Here is a 17769-nt window from a genome sequence, read left to right on the forward strand (position 1 = left end):
TCGCCTTTGGGATATTTGCAGCCAGAGCAGTATTTTGTTCACTGCTGCTTTATAATTACATTGCGCTTCGTGTATTTGATCTGGACTAACAGGGCGAGAACACCTATTAACACGACCTGCATCCCAGCTGAGCCCTCCTGCTCCTATCCTCTTAAAAATAAAATAAAAAAGTAGGTTGGCTTGGGTCGGGATGTCTACGGAGAAGAGGGGATTGGGAGGGTGTATAGGGGTGAGTCCGGCACAGGGAAAGAAAAGCGCTTATATAATGTTTGCTAACAGAGACCAGACACACACAGCGATTTCCCTGCGTGAGCGAGCAGCGGGACCATCTGTTTTGAAGCAATGCAAAACATGCACACGTTTAACACTTTGCATGCTCATGACGAGCTGAGCTCGTCATGAGGCACGGTGCTCCGGTGCTCATGACGAGCTCAGCTCGTCATGAGCCGTGGAACTCTCACACGCGGGGATAATTCCCCTGCTGTGCTGAGCGTTCCACGGGAGCCGGTGCACCTGTGATGAGCTCAGCTCGTCATGAGCACAGGAGCGCCGTGCCTCATGACGAGCTGAGCTAGTCATGAGCATGCGGGCGCTGTGTGCGCCCCCAGCACAGCGGGGAAATTAACCCCTGCAGCGAAGGGGTTAACCAAAAGTCGTGATCCATTGCAAAAGGTCCCCTCCTAAGCAGCGCTTGCGCACTGTGTAGGCAAGACCTAAAAAAGACTATTCTGGACCCAACCTCTAGATGGTGGAATAATGCACAGCATGTGAATCCAGAACACTCTTCAAGCTGCAAAACTAATTCTACTGGTAAGTAACCATTTCTTTACTTGTGACCTGCCCTGGTGCGTCCGGCTGCAGAGTTGCTGGTCGGGTTGGTAGCTGTGCGCTCTCCGTCGGTAGAAAGGAGGGCCACCTAGAAGGCTGCAGAGGGGGATTTGGCGACAAGTATGGGATCTCCGGTCATCAGGGTCTTGGGAACAAGGGGGTACTGCCTGTAAGGTGGTACCTGGATATGGGCGCTAGGGTGCAGAGTGGAAAGGCCGGCTGGGCTTTGTGCGTCCTAGGGCCTTGCAGTTGTCTGTCTCGCCAGTCGAGGGTGCAAAATCAGGACAGTTGGGCCCCTCTGGGAGAGGGTCTCTGCTGTGCTGACGTCTCTCGACACCTGCTCAGTCTCACTGCAGTGAGAATCCGGAATAGATTCTAACAGGCTCAGTTTGCTGCAAATTGTCCGGTACCTTGGGTATTGGTCCTTTGTGGCTCTGGTTGGTCCTGGTGTCTTCTCACTTGATTGGGGGACAGATCTGTCCTTCAGGAGCACAGGGTCCTCTTCCTGGGAGACTGCTGCGCTGGGCTGGCTGGGGAGTGGCAACTCGGTATACCGGACTTTGCATTATTTCGTGCCTGCAGACTGCAGGGGAGAAGCTCCTCTACTCCAAGGAAGTTTGCTGGCGATTTGCAAAGGGTTCGCAGTCTCCCAGGTTTCTTGGAAGTTGGTCAGCTGCAGGATGCTGGTCACATTTGTCAGGATTTGTTGCATGCCTTAGAACCAGTTAAAACATTTTTGGTGGTCTTGTAAGGAAAAGGGGAAAACACTACTCTCTTGAAGACAGGAAAACTTATAAAGCAACCCTGAAGGTGCATTATAAACAAGTGAGAGAGGCCAAGAAGAACTTCCTTCAAAATAAAATTGATATAGCTCACAACAAAGGTAAAGAAATATTTAACAAAATTAAATGTTTTATTTCCCCTAGGGCAGCCAAGAAGGAGGCCCCTCTTTCAGCCGAGTGGCCCAAGCAAATAGCTACAACCCTCCACAAGAAGATTGCTCTTATTCAACAGTCTTTTGACATATCAGAAGAGGGCTTATGCCTCTATCATTCCCTGAATGAAAAATGATGTCCCATGCAGCCCCCTGCACTGTTGGAGTTCCCAGAACTGCAATTAGGAGTCACTCAACTACCTTGTGAGCCTTAAATCGGGTTCCCCCACAGATGCCTGCCCGTTCAAACTAGTGACACCATAAGCTCCTATTGTTAACCCTATAGTTAACAAGGTGCTGAACATATCCCTCTTTACTGGCATAATGCGGACCATCTGGAAGCAGGCAAAAATCCTACCTCTCTTAAAAAAAACTTACCGCAGATCAAACTGATCTGACCAACTACAGGCCTATCTTCTCCTCCCGGTTTTCTCTAAGGTTTTAGAGAAACATGCAAACAAAGCACTCACAGTACATCAAAAATACAAACCTGGGAGGAGGAGCTTCGCGAGCATCCAAGATGATCGCGTGAGCACAGAGCTCCCGGGACCCTCACCGCCCTCCGCAATTATCCTGAAATATATCCTGATTTCGAAGATGGGCTTTTAAAGACACGCTTTGGCTGATCTCAATACTTTTTTGAGAATTTCATTTGGACATCGGGAGCCACTTCTACGTCGACTTCAACTTTTGCGGTCTGCCCCAGGACGTGGCCGGGGGCTCTATTAGCCAGCAAGCCGTGGAGTAGTTGAATAACATCGGCCGAAGGCGTTTCTCCCCCGGACGGCCTCATCTCAACTTTCGGTTTTGCTTTCCTACTCCGGGCCTCGTTCGATTGGAGGACGACTCAGATCTACCCTTGATTCGGCTTGGCTTCGCCCCTTCGCAACATGTTTCGTCTGTGAGCATTTGCCTTCAACTTTTCCTGCACTTATCCCACTGTGGCTCACTTTTGCTGACTTTTGGCCTCGCCATACACTGCCATTTTCACCAGGTCTCGCAGGCCCCTTCGGGGCACCCTTTTCAATATGGCCACCAGATCCGACCCTGAGAAGCGCAAGACTAAGACGCCTCTCCGAGGTGGACAGATTCAAACCAATGTTATGGATCGTTACACCCATCCTAAGGGGTCCCCCGGTGGTACCGGCCGTACTCCTGAAGATCCGAGCGCTGAATCTGCCGCTTCTCCTGAACTTTCCCTACGGGATGTTATGAGTGCCATCGCCGGCATGAAGGCTTCAATGGGTCAGCAATACGAGGCCCTTGCCTCGAAGATCGATACGGTGGCCGTTGATGTCACTTTGATTAGAGCGGACCTGGCGAAAACTAATGAGAGGGTCAAGTCCTTAGATTTGAAGACCTCCAGCCTGACTACCGACGTCTCCGACATACAGACTGAAGTCGGCAACCTGCGTTCCTCGAACGACTTGATGGCACACCGGCTTGAGGATTTTGAAAATTTGGCACGGCGTAATAACGTACGCATTATTGGAGTCCCTGAGAACAGTGAACATTCTTCGATCGATCTCCTGGTAGAAGATCTTGTTTTAAATCATCTTGCCCCCTCCGGGCTCAGCAAATTCTTCGCCGTTGAGCGGGCCCATCGAGTTCCGGGTGGAAAACTCAAAACTGGGTTGTTGGGGGGTGGTGGGGGGTGTTTGTTTGTTTGTTCTTTTTTGCAAGGCATCGCATTGTATTCTTTATTGCTTCGATTGATGTGTTCTTTGTGTAGTGTGCTCTGCAGTCTCTTCGGGAATGGGGGGTAGTGAGTTGAGACTGCTGTCTTGGAATGTCAACGGGTTGGGGGACAGGATAAAACGAGGGGTTGTGCTGCAGTTTTTGAGACGTCATTCTCCTGATTTCGTCCTCCTGCAAGAGACACACTTAATTGGTAACGCTTGTCGAGCCATGAATAGACGAGGCTATCGCTTGGTTGCCCATTCCGGATTTACTTCTGGCTCTAGGGGGGTGGCTATTATGGTCCGGTCTTCTCTCCCCTTTGAGATTGATGATGTAATACTTGATGATAGGGGGCGCTATGCCGCGCTCACTGGTAGATGGGAAGGGAGGACGCTCTCCATACTCACGATCTATGTCCCCCCTGGCCTGCAGACTCCCACCTTTGCTTATATTGGACGGGTTGTTCTAGGGCTTCCTGAAGGTCTTTCAATCCTGGGTGGGGACTTTAACGCAGTTGTCTCTGGCACCTCGGATCGCCACCCTCCCAGGGATTTGACTGGATCTCAGTTTTGGATGAGTGGGTTTTTGGAAACTTTTGGGCTGGTGGACAGTTGAAGGTTGATGCATCCTTTGCAGTTACAATATACCTTCCATTCAGGTGCCCACGGGAGCCTCTCCAGGCTTGATTATCTCCTAATGCCAGCGGCTCAATCCTACTCCATCAGGAAAATCCGACACCTTCCCAGGGGCATTTCGGATCATTCCCCCTTGTGGCTCTGTGTGGAAGCTGGGGTGTGCAGCGAGGGCAGGGTTGCTCCCATCAACCCCTGGTATCTCCGGAATCCTAAGATCCGCTCGGAGCTGATGAAATCTATCGATCATTACTTCCTTGATAATGTGGGATCCGTTTCTTCATCTGTGTCATTGTGGGAGGCTTTCAAAACTGTTATACGTGGACATTCTTTGTCGTTAATTACTGGTGCCAAGAAGGCCAAATGTGAGGAACTGGTCCGCATTGAAGCTGAAATAACTGTGATTGAGAGTGACCTCGAGGCGGGTGTCACCCGTGCTAAACTCCACTCCCTCAGCTTAAAACAATCTGATTATAAAGCCCTGGTGACCGACGCTGCAAAGGTAATGAACAGAGAGCAACAGGGTAGGCTGTATGATGTGGGTGACAAGGCTGGTAAATTGCTTGCATGGCTAGATAAGAAGGAAAGAGCGAATCGTGTAGTTCCTGTGATTGAAAGGTCGGATGGAGTGTGTGTGACTGACCCGGCTGGGATCGTTGACTGTTTTGTGGATCATTTCCGTACCGTGTATTCTTCGGTTTGTGCTAGGGACGAGGAGGATTCTCAGTTGTTATTGCGTGACATTGCATTGCCCTGTCTCTCTGATGCTGATAGAGATTTCATGGACGCACCGCTTACGACAGATGAAATAGCAATTGCCATCCGCTCCCTTCGTTCTGGTAAGGCTATGGGCCCCAATGGCTTGCCTATTGAATTGTACAAACTGCGGCCTGACAAAATGGCGCCCTATCTGAGAGAAATGTTCCTTGAGGAGTTGAAATCTGGTTCCCTCCCCGCCGATCAACGGCTGGCCTCTATCGTGGTAATACACAAGGAGGGTAAGCTGCGCGACCGTTGTTCCTCCCCCAGGCCCATTTCCCTTTTAAATGCCGAACCCAAAATTTTAGCCAAATTGTTGGCTAACCGTTTAGTTAAGGTGATCTGTGATTTGATCCATCCGGATCAATCCGGTTTTATCCCGCATCGCAATACTGCCCTTAATCTTCGGCGGCTTCATGGAGTTCTCGCGAGAGCCGAAACCCTCTCTGAGCCGGCCATTTTGGCTTCCTTGGATGCCACTATGGCCTTTGATACTATCGAATGGCCTTATCTCTGGGCGGCTCTCGCCAAATTTGGTTTTGGCCCTATATTCATTGCATGGGTGGAACTTCTTTATGAGAAGCCTTTGGCGCAGGTTGTGGTTAAAGGGAAGGTATCTGGCACTTTTACCCTTGGACGAGGCACTCGGTAGGGCTGCCCGCTGTCTCCCTTGCTTTTTGCCCTTGCGCTCGAACCGCTGGCCGCATGGCTCCGTTGGGAGCCCTCGATAAAGGGCATTAGTGGACTCCTGACTTCGAGGATCGTATTTCGCTTTATGCGGATGATATCCTTTTGTACCTCACTTCCCCCCAGAAATCCCTGAATGTGCTTTTTGATGTTTTAACTTCATTTGGGAAGGACTCAGGTCTTGTTATTAATTGGACGAAATCCTGTGTCTGTGTTAGCAGGAGGGCTTCCCACGCTGCCTCGCAGATTCCCGATCCAAGTCACCGAGTCAGAGTTCAAGTATTTGGGGATTTATATCTCCCTGGATCCTGTGGTTTGCTACGAGCGCAACCTGCTTCCCCCGCTCCAGCGACGGAAACTCGATGTCTCGCGCTGGTGCCGGTTACCGCTGTCGCCGCTCGGGCGTGCTGCTCTTTTTAAGATGATGTCGCTGCCGAGATTTTTGTACGCACTCCAAAACTCCTTTGACCCTATTCCCTCCGGGTTTTTTCGTGAGGTGGAGAGCCTACAGCGTCGTTTGTTTTGGGACGGACGCCCGCGCATTGCTCTCCCCAAACTTACGCTCCCTTGGTACGATGGAGGCGTCGCTTTCCCAGACATCAGGCGTTACTATTGGGCCTCTCAATTGAGTGCGATTAACCATGCAACCTACGCACCGGGTCCTTCACCGGCTTTCGAGATGGATAAATACCTTTTACCGGGCGGGAATTACAGTAGGGCGCTTTATTCCAAAGGGATTTGCAGGACGTTAACTGGGCCCACTAAGATTGCTGTGCGAATTTGGCGAGATGCGAATGCGGCCTTGGGATGGGGTGATTGACTCGTGCGGCTCCGTTGTATGCCTCTGAAAGATTGGGTTGCTTATGGAGAACGAAAGGTTTTGATAAATGGGACATGATTTGTATCAGTAGAGTGGGTGATCTCTGGACTAAGGGTAATGTTAAAACCTTTGAGGCGCTGAGGATGGAATATAAGCTCGGAGAAAAGGAGTTTTTCAGATACGTGCAGGTGCGCCATGCCTTGCTGTCGGTTTTTGCTGCTGACACTGACGTCCCCGAGTCCTCTCCTCTCGAGGACCGTATATTGGACGGTTATGTCCCTGACAGCACGATCTCATTGATTTATAAAAAATTGATCAATAATCGGACTGATCTACTTGTGCGTCTCAGAGCGGTATGTACTGAGGATGGGTTGGAATTGGATGACGAAGACTGGCAATCCGCGTTGTCTTCGCCCAAGGAGGTTGCCATTCCTGCCCGTCTTCGCTTTGTCCAACTTAAGATCCTTCACCGTATATATGTTACTGGTCCGAATCTGGTGTGAATGGGCTATTCTCTGGATGGGTTGTGTAAACGTGGTTGCGGCATGCCTGGAACCTTTCTTCACATTCTGTGGGAGTGTTCGGCGGTGGCGGGGTTTTGGGCCCGAGTGCATGCGGTGATGGGAAGAGTTACCGGAGTATCGTTGTTGCCCGAGGCTAGGCGCTGTCTGTTGAACGTGTGGGAGCCGAATGATTACACTGCTGCTCAGATCCGTTGGGCGACCCTTGGTAACATGATAGCTAAGAGAGACATCGCACAGTTGTGGGGTTCCCAGAGGTCGCCCACGGTCTTGACGTGGAAGGAGGGCATGGATTGGTGCATGTTTAGGGAGAAAACGGTGTATCTGGCTAGGGTTAGACCTAGGAAATGGAACAGAGTCTGGTCTCAGTGGAATGCCTATCGTGGGAATATATGTACTCCCCCGCAAGACCTATTACCTGATGCTCCCTTATCCCCTTAAATGACGTTCCATGTACTGTTTAATACTATGAGTGCTGCACTGTTTCCCCACTGCCCCCCCCCTCTCGACGGATTATAAGTGTATAATTTTTCCTGAATATTTGGAGTTACACTCTATATGGACACATGACCGCCTGTACTGTATCTAATGCCTTGATTGTTGTTGTTAAATTTATTTTTCAATAACATTAAAAAAAAAAATAGAAACCTGTTTTATAGCTCTCAATCTGGCTTCATGTTAAACTATAGTACAGAGTCCGCCCTATTGGAAGTCACTGAATACATCCAGGATAAGCTTGATCAGGGTGGTAGGGTAGTTCTTGTGCTACTCAACCTCTCGGCGGCCTTCGATAGAGTGCTGCATGAGAGACTTCTCGACAGGTTGAGTAACGTGGGTGGGACCGCCTTGGCCTGGATGACGTTATTTTTGAAAGACCGATCGCAGGAAATATGGACACACCCCTTATTTCCCATGACAATCTGAGCGTAGGAGTGCCACCGGGCTTCATTCTTAACCCCACCCTCTTCAATATATGTATGTATGTGTGTGTATGTATGTATATGTATATGTATGTATATATGTATATATATATATATATATATATCTATCATCCTTAGCATCTCTGGTAGAGGAAGATGGAGTGAAGATTATCTCCTACACCGATAATATACAATTAATCTTTACTTGTGGAAAAAGGAGCAGATTTTGTCGGAGACAGTATCAGACTCTGCCTCACTAAGGTTTCCAACTGGCTTAAAATTAATCAGTTAAAAAGCAATCCGGACAAATCTGAGATGATTTTCTTTGGACAACCGGCCGTGGGTAACTGGGGCGATTGGTGGCCAATGTAGTTGTCTCCCCCCTCAATCGGCCCAAGAAACATGGGCCCCTGATTCAAACACTGATTGGCTCATGTTTTGGCATACTCCACATGCTAAAAAAAAATCTCCCTCTGTTGTCAGTGGACACTAGGAAGATCGTAGTTCAGGCCTTAGTGACATCAAAATTGGACTACGCTAATAGCCTGTACCTTGGCCTACCTGACTATCTCATTCAGCGTCTAGATCTCATATGACTCCTTTTCTCAAATCTTTGCACTGACTCCGAATGAAAGAAAGAATTACGTTTGAAGCCATGGTGATATTTTTGAAAGCACTCAATGGCCAAGGCCCTAAGTATTTTAGGAAGCGCGTTATCCGCAAGATTCCAAAAATAACTTTAAGATCCTCTAATGCAGATCTTGCACGCCTCCCCAAAATACGCTTCGCGCGCGGGGGGGGCAAGGGGGGGGGGCAAGGGTGGGTGAGATCCTGGGGGTTTTGAGTGCACAAACATGGAACAGCATACATGCCTCTTTGAGAGCCTCAGCTGATTTGACAACGTTCAGAAAGACTTAGCCTAACATCCTCCCTCTATGTCCACCCTAGCCCTGATGTTCCATCTTAGCGCCAGGTCACTAGCTGGAGTAGCTGCGTGTGCTGGATCAGATCCTTTTATTTTATTTTTTATTTCATTTCATCTCAGGCAGTGTCTGGCACCACAAGTCCACAGCAGTATTTACTTCTCACTTTTTTCATGACTGTTCTTTGTCCTCCTCTTCTTGCTCCATCGAATCTAAGCTCCGGGTGCCACCTAAATACGAAATTTAGGGGTGTTTCGGGGCGTGACAGTTAGTAACCAATGGGCTACTTCCCTTTAGGGTATCAACACACACTATATGACCACTTCCTGTGGGAAGTGGGGATATCCCTGACCCAAAGAGCCTAATTCCACCAAAACTGAGATGGTGGAATTCTAAAAGTTGTGTCCACATCAGGTAGCCCACCTTAGATGTGGAACTAGCCTGAAAGGGAAACACACTTCCTGGCTAGCTCATTTTCCCATCGGTCTTTGTGCCAAATGGGTCCAGGGCAGGGGGTGGCATTTCTGTCTGGGGAGCCTTGGGTTGCATATTAAAGGCGGCAGAGGCCTTTGTAGCCTCCGGCCTTGTTATGCTGATCAATTAGCCATCCTGCTTGAGGGAAGTAACAACACCTCCGGCCAGAGCAGGCATTATTTCTGCCCTCCGAGTGCGGGCTCTCACCTGGAGGGGTTAGAAACCTGTCTGTGGTGGCAGGCTGGTCTACACCAGGTAGCCAGCACACTAGTAGTTGGCAGGTTTTTGTAGGGGGCACCTCTAATGTGCCCTCTGGGTGCAAGTATTAATAAATCCATCACTAGAACCAGTGTGAATTTATCAAAATGAGATGTTTGATACCTAAAATATCTAGTTTCAGTGAAGCCATCATGTAGCTGGGGGACTCGTAAATACCAGTGTCCAGCACATGCACTCAAAATGGCTTCCCTGTTCACTTGTAATATCTAAGAATCAACGTAGACATCACATGGGCATATCTGCTCATGTAGATCTGTCCATGCATGCGGTATAGTGCAGCCTGCCTTAGGGCTGTAAGGCCTGCTGTAGGGGTGACTTAACTATACTGTATGCAGTGTCTGCAGGCATAGAACACAGGACATGTTGTGTCTTCACTTTTCTCTGCACTATGGCAAGCAGCCTGCAATGGTAGGTTGCATATTGGTGCTGAGGGTGCTGTAGCCCTTAGGGACCCTTTAGCCTCCTTTCCATAGGAACCAGGGGTGCCATTTACTGGGGACTTACAGAGGGTACTAAAGGTATTGCCAATTGGGGAAACAATTGTACAGTTTTAGGAAACGAGGTCTGGCACTGGGGACCTTAATAGCAGGAAACTTGTGCACTTTGTCAAAATTGCATCAGAAACCAGGCAAAAAGTGGGGGTGACCATGTCAAAAAGGGGCACTTTACTCTAGTCCTGTTGATCCACCAAAGACAAAAAAGTTAAATATAATTACATTGCCAAAATGATTGCTATAAGATTTTCATTGTTTCCCTTTTCTGTTTGTTTCAGTTCTATAAACATGTGGTCCAGAGTGTTGAAAAATTTGTTCAGAAGGTAAGTTAATTTTCTGTAGCACACCTTTAAAATTGTAATCTGTCAGACTGGTAGCATATGCAGTAATGTGGATCTCATGCATAAAAAATCTTGAGTGCTTGAATTCCAGCAAGAAAGCGTACTTCTGACCTGGTGTAACAACTAACACTGGGTCAATCGTCAGTGCGCCTTGATTCTCTTACATGTGTTAAAAGATCTGCTTCTAAGTATTTACCTGGGCTTATGTTGTTCTAAACAGATCTTGCATTGTTATTTTTGATGATGTCCATGCACCCATAAAGAGAGTAGCTTTAACTGCTTGCTAAACTGCCTTTGATCTATTAGGTTTAATTTTTTAGGTCGAGTAATTTATTACTCGAAACTATTGTGTTAGAACAAACTCTCTTGACCAAGCGGATTCCTCACAATGCATGTTGTGTACTGGAGCGTGAAGGAAGCTTCCCCAGGCGCGCGCTTGGCCTCACTCACACCCCATATGCCTGCTCCCCCTCCCCTGCCCCCCACGCCTCGCACCAGACTTCATTGGTATGCGCTCCACTCGCATCTGCCGCCTCGTGAGACTTCAGAGGAATCCGTCTCACGGCCGTGCTTTCACTTTCACGGCCGCGAGGTCGTGTCTCTTTTTCAGCTTCATGTGCATTACATCATGGGGCTCTTCATCTACACCCCCTGTCTAAATTACAGATTTTGCACACCACTTCTTAATTCCATTAAGTTTAGTCTAAAGCATGGCCCTGCCACCTTGATCCCCTAGCCTTCCACCAGCGTGTTTCCCAAGTTGGTGCATAAGGCCTTCCAATGTAAACAATAAAGGCCAGAACACCAACCAGCAGGACCCTTTATTTTATGCACTTCAGCAGTTGTCAGGCTGATAGTCCAGTCTCTCAATAGGACACTTTCTCTACCTAATGTATGTAGAACACTACTCACCCTTCATCCACCATCAATTGACATTATCTACTTAGGACCCTGCTCTCTTCGAGTACCTCTTCACTCTTTCATTTTCTCTCGCTCTTGTCTTTCCAGCTTTCCTTCATTTTTCTCCTAATACCACTTTTCATGGTTTTATGGTTCTCTCGCTCCACCTTTCTGCTCTTCTCTCCCTATTTAGTCTCCCCAATAACATTTAACGCACACACTGTACCCTCATTTCTCTTCCTTACATTTCTCCCCCTCACTCACCCTCCTGTTCCCGCCTCATTCTTCTGCTCCAGTGCCCCACTTGCTTGCTCTGTCTCCTCCCTCTCATGTTCTCTATCCGTGCACTCTTGTTTATTTATATATACATTCATATGTAACATGGACATTACCCAACAGTATTAGAACGCTTTACAATATAACATCTTCACTCCCTTCTCTCTGTATCTCTCTTTCTGCCCCCAACTTCTGCTCTCATGCCTCCATCTTTCTCCCTCTCCAGTAATCCCTCACTTACTATTTTCCCTCTCTCTCCCATTCCTTCTTCCTGTCTTCCAAATACATTTCACGTTCACCTTCTCTGAGGTTCTAACCGTTCCCTCCTTCTCCCTCACAGATACCCCTTGCACTCTCTCCTTTCATCTCCCCAACTCTCCTCTCTTCCTAATGCAAATGTTTCCCCTACATGCTCCCTACTCTGTCTTCCTTTCTCTCTTCCCAATACCATTTTCAACGATCAGCAGTGGACACACATCGAGCCCCCCCCCCCAACCCTTCACCACGTCCCCCGGCAGAACAGGTGCCTGTGCCCCCCCCCCCACACCGCAGACTATATCTCTATTGCCACACCAACTTCCTACTCCCGCTGTATTTCAGTCTGTTGTTTTCTTGTTTCTCCCCACGCGCTCTTCCAGTCCTAACCTTCTGTCTTCGTAATTTCTCGTTGTCTCCTGTCTCACATTTCCTTCTCTCCCTCCTTCTGTATCCCTAATGTCCTTTCAACCGCTCCCTTTCGCCCTCCTGTCCTCCTTCTCCAATCCCATTTGACGTCATCCCCCCTTTTCTCACCCTATACTATCGCCCTTTGCTTCCCCGTTTCTGTTTTCTCCTCAGACTCCCTCTTGAATATCACCTCGCTCGCGCTCTCCCCTTCTCTCTCTCTCCCCTGTCACTCTCTTCCTGTGCCACTCGTCCCCTCTCCAGTTTTCCTCGCTCGGTCTGCCTCGCCAACATCCGCTGACTGGCTTACTCCCCGCCCTCCCCCTTCTCCGCTGCCTCGCCCCCTCCTCCCTCCCATTTGCTTTTAATGAACGAGTGTTGATATTGCAATGCGATGCCATCATTTGCTTTTGTTTAGAAGGTGTTAAAAGGAAATCTGCATCAAAAAGCTGCAGCTTACACCGAATAAGAGCTTAACACAAGGCGCAGGAAACAAATGCAAGAGGCCCGGCATCCCTCCCTCAGGCGAGGTGCAGCTCACAGCCCGGGGAGAGCCGGACATTCCTCCCCCGGCCTGAAATTAATCCCCTACACGGTGGGTCACCCATGGAGGACTATCCTCACACCCTCACACCTCCTCACCCTCTCACACCCTCACCCCCTCACACCCTCACCCTCTCACACCCTCACCCTCTCACACCCTCACCCTCTCACACCCTCACCCTCTCACACCCTCACCCTCTCACACCCTCACCCTCTCACACCCTCACCCTCTCACACCCTCACCCTCTCACACCCTCACCCTCTCACACCCTCACCCTCTCACACCCTCACCCACCCTCACCCTCTCACACCCTCACCCTCTCACACCCTCTCACCCTCGCACCCTCACACCCTCACACCCTCACACCCTCACACCCCCTCACCCTCACCAGCATAGCATAGCAAAACATATCATAACAAAACACAGCATAGCTTAGCATAACAAAAAAAGCATAGGATGGCAAAACAGCCTAAAAAAACAAAGGATAGCAAAACATAGCATCGCAAAGCATAGCATAACAAAACATAGCATAGCAAAACATAGCATAGCACAACACAACACCACGAAACATAGCATAGCATAGCATAACAAAACACACCAAAACAGCATAGCATAACAAAACAAAGCATAGGATAGCAAAACTAAACATAGCATAACTAAACATAGCATAACAAAGCATAGGATAGGATAGCATAACAAAATTAGCATAACATAACAAAACATACCATAATAAAACATATCCTAGCTTAACAAAACATAGCAAAACATATATTAGCATAGCAAAACATAGCATCGCATACCAAACACAACAAAGCATAGCATAACAAAACATAGCATAGCAAAACAAAACAGCATAATAAAACAAAACAGCATAACAAAACATTTCATAGCATGACAAAGCATAGCATAACAAAACATAACAAAACATAGCATAACAAATCAAAGCATAGGATAGCAAAACATAGCATAGCATAACAAAACAAAACATAGGATAGCAAAACAAAACATAGCATAGTATATAGCATCACTCAGCACCACCACAGCATCACTCAGGGGCACCACAACATCACTATGTGCTACAACAGCATCACTGAACGCCACAGCATCACTTGTTCGCTACCACATCACTCAGCGCCAACATAGCATCAATCTGTGCAACCATTCAACAACTGGTTCAAATATGTTCTCTCAATGTTTCAAGCTTTTTTACAAATGTAACAAAAATATGTTAATATTTCACTTCTGTTCTTGGATTTTTGTCACAATAAATTACACTGAACATAATCTTCACAAAAGTTATTTACAAAAGTTTAAGCAATCGCCATTATAAATTACAATAACTTTTATTTAAGTATTAATTATTAAAAAAATTAAAAGCCATTGTTATTTGTAATAACAATACATGTAAGTCATGTAAATACAACACATATTGCATTACAAATGTTATAGGTGTCACATTTGCCAAAGTTATAACTATTGGCATTGTAAATGACAAAGCTAATAATTTAGCTATCTTCAAAATCAAAACATAAATAAAAAATGTGTCTTTTACAATACCAATAGCTCAAACTTTCATAATGCGAGACCTATTGCATTGCAAATGCTTGTTAACTTTGAATTACTGAAAGGGTTAAAAGCCCACTCAGATGCATTTGTGACATACTAATTTTGTGGGCTTTTGACTGTGGGCAAAAAGGTTTGGGGTAGTGGATGCAAGTGGGTAGATGCAGGTAATGTATGTGTATCCTTGTCTTCAGTTGTTTAAAATACACATAAATGGTCTATTTTCATATTTATTATAAAGATACATAATTTCTGATGGATATATCTAACTGTAGATTCCTCGCCTTCAGAATACTTAACAGGCGCCAAACTGGATCCAGAAGTGGTCCTGCGCTGTTAGGTGGCTGGATGCAGGACTGTTTCGGGCATGTTCTTCTCCAGAAGTGAGAGCGGTATAGAAATGCCCCACTGTGCATCATTGTCAGTGCCTTTCTTTCCGCACCTTTGAACATGGATCCAGAGCTCCGCTCCATTTTTCATCCGGTGAGAATGTTTTTCAAATTGAATTCCAGTGTGCAAGTGTATGACGTCCTCACCTAGGACTACAGCATTCTAACCATGCCATGACTGTAGGAATCCTATGTCGGAAGCAGACCAGCATGAAATCTGTTTTTGGTGTTTGGGCATGGGGCACAACTCAAGGTCATCTGAAGAATGTGCCATCATGCACCTGAAGTCGATCTTGGAAATTGAAGTGAATCAGCACGCCTCCTAACATTTACAAAAAAAAGGCACAGACTTCGCTTAATTCAAGCTCCAACTTGAGGGTGCAGACTCGTTCCCGGCTGCTCCTGCGACTCGTCTGCTTGACTGTTGAAGTTGTCCTGTAAGTTAAATAAACTGTATAAGAAGGCGAAGCAGGATGTGACCCTGTCCCGCTACTCTGCCTAAAGAGAAGTTGCAAGTGCCAATAGATTTGCTCCTGTTCCAGATTTTACAAGTGGTCCCAATGTGCCCTGAGTTCCCTGGGCCATCAGTGACAGCAGCAGGTCAAAGCTTCTAAAGAGGCTATGCCGTGTATTTGTGGACCTCTACTGTCTACCTCTGGCTCATTTGGGCCAGAATGATCAACTGGTAACCAGTCTGCAGTCAGTGCCGTCTGAGCCCTACAAACCTCTCTGGTTCTGCACCAAGTACGGTGCCACTCAGACTCCAAGACCCATCCGAATTCTTTCATTGACACTTGTACTGACCACACTGGTGCCGTAGGGGATCTGATACCGACTCCATTGTCTGACCTTGAGCCAGATCATTCTTGCTCGGGACCGAGAGTGCAGAACTATTTCACTCAAGCACCCACGTCCCTATGCAGTCTGGGTCTTATAATTCTTTCCCACTACTGCGAAGCTGTCCTTGGAGGCTTCATCTTTTTGGTTCTGATCAGTTTGCCACCACCTGGAGAAGACACAGGTGATGGTCTACACCACATTCTCATGGCAGTTTATACACAGACTAACAAAAGGTCTGTATGCTTGATACTTTCCTCTTATACAGGCTTGGCTTTGCCCCTTTGATCACTATTGGAAGCGAGTGCTTTCTTTGCTCTTGTAATCAGATGAGCAGCTGAGGTACTGGACCTATGATTGTCTTCTGTTGAAGTAAAAAAAAAAAAATCTCTACAGAGGTTTGCACCCTGGGCTAGCCTTATCCAAGTCCTTACTTCCATTCAGTAAACCCTTATGTACACTTGGTCTAAACCTTGATTTTCTTGCCCACCGGTGAACAGGTGAGTGGCCAGATTCCACATACTGGCACACAGCAACCCAGATTTTCTCACACAGCCACCCACTCTTGAATGTTTTATCCAGTCGTCCACCAGCAAAGTGAATCCTAACTTATTCCCTAACTAAACCTCCAGACAGGAAGTCGAAAAGGATTGAGTTGTTTGAGAAGCATATGTTCTTGTCTGGATGCTACTGATTGCTTAATGCATGTGGTTTGGACTAGTGTGGTGCTCAATCACCATGTGTGGATGCGATCCATAGCCTTCCTTGGAGATTTGCAGGCATCCCTTATGAATTTACCTTTTGATGGATCTTGCCTTTTTGGTGCAAAGGCTGATTCTGCACTCAAACAACTTTTTAAAGGAAAGTCGAGGCACAACCTTTTCCTTAGGCCTTTCTACCCCTGCCAGACAGTTCTCTAATCAGTTTCGACCTGCCGAGGCTACTCCAGAGGGCTGGTGTATAGACCACAGTCAGTCACTTTAGTTCTTTGGTGGACGTGTATCCGACACACATTGTTCAGGCTACCAGTGGCGCTGTTCTTCTCAGTCCCCCTAACCTGTGGCTTCAACTACAAAGCTGCTTTAGTGTGCCCTTAGCAGGGCATAAACACCCTGTAAGTGAGGGCCGGGGGTTGTTGATCAAACACTTCCCCAAAGGTGACCGTCTCACATCTGAGAGATGTGTCTTCCAGCTGGACTGTGCTCTTCCGTTTCTTCCTTCCCACATCCCAGCAGGTTTCAGGGGAGCACCTATCCAGCTTATGCAAGATATGTGATCTCTATTATCTAAAGGGGCCATAGAGAGGGTTCTGGACTTTGAAATGGGGACAAGATGGTACTGCCGCTGTTTCTTCATGCCGAGGAATGATGGAGACCTTCATCATATTCTAGATCTTTAACTTCTGAATGCCTCCCTGAGGAAGGACCAATTCAAAATGCTCACACTGCCCTAGGTTCCGTATACCTTGGATCTGGGCAACTGGATGTTCGCTTTGGACCTGTAGGTCGCATGTACCTGTCCTGCAGTCCCACAGACATGACCTGCTATGCACGGTTGGCCTGGAGTGTTTTCAGTGCTCCCCATATGCTTTATCAGAACTCTTCTGGAGTTCATGAAAGTGATAACGATTGTCGCAGCATATCTCCAGGTGTGGAGAATACTAGGTTTCCACTACCTCAATGACTGGCTTTTGTAGGCTGATTAGTCAGTGAGGCATAGACCACCTCCAGACAACAGCGAACCTCTTTACATCCTTGGGGTTCTCTATCGAGTCAGTCACACGTCACCCCTTCAAAGGGACATTTTTATAGGAGCTGCATAGCACACTGTGCTGTTCAGCATCTTCCCTCCGCCACAAGTCCTGAACATGTGGGCTATGATCCGATGTTTAAGCCTTCAACCTGGATCTTAGTGAGAGCAGTTCTGAGGTTTCTCGGCCTGTTGGGAATTCTGCTTTTTGGCTGTGCCAGGTGGTATTACAGACTCTGCAGTGAGAAAACAGAAGTTGTATTGGGTCCAGCATTAAGAAAACCTGTCGGATGTTATTCAGGTTTCGGAGGATAATGCACAAGATCTGCAGTGGTGGTAGCACTACAACCTGAGCAGTGGCATACCCTTTCTCCCTTTCCCATCCAGAGCGGTCTTTGTCATTGCTGGTTTGGGTAGGCTGCCTGGGAGAGGTGGAGAGCAGAAGGCTCTGGTCTCCGGCTGAACCTGGCGCCACATCAGTCTGTTGATATTCAGGTTTCGGAGGATAATGCACAAGATCTGCAGTGGTGGTAGCACTACAACCTGAGCAGTGGCA

General features: G+C 47.5%; 1 protein-coding gene across 3 annotated transcripts in view; it reads left to right on the forward strand.

The window, feature by feature from the left end:
- The window catches only part of SCAF8 (SR-related CTD associated factor 8), a 1826711-nt gene that overhangs the window by 127649 nt on the left and 1681293 nt on the right, over positions 1 to 17769 (forward strand). For all 3 annotated transcript variants that reach the window (XR_013596231.1, XR_013596230.1, XM_078649179.1), the window contains exon 3: positions 10230 to 10274. Coding sequence is in view for 1 of the 3 variants with exons in the window: in XM_078649179.1 (XP_078505305.1) it covers positions 10230 to 10274 (45 nt within the window). In the remaining 2 variants the exon portion in view is untranslated. The remainder of the gene's footprint in view (positions 1 to 10229; positions 10275 to 17769) is intronic.

Source organism: Lissotriton helveticus, chromosome 6 (assembly GCF_964261635.1).
Source record: "Lissotriton helveticus chromosome 6, aLisHel1.1, whole genome shotgun sequence".
Lineage (NCBI taxonomy): Eukaryota > Metazoa > Chordata > Amphibia > Caudata > Salamandridae > Lissotriton > Lissotriton helveticus.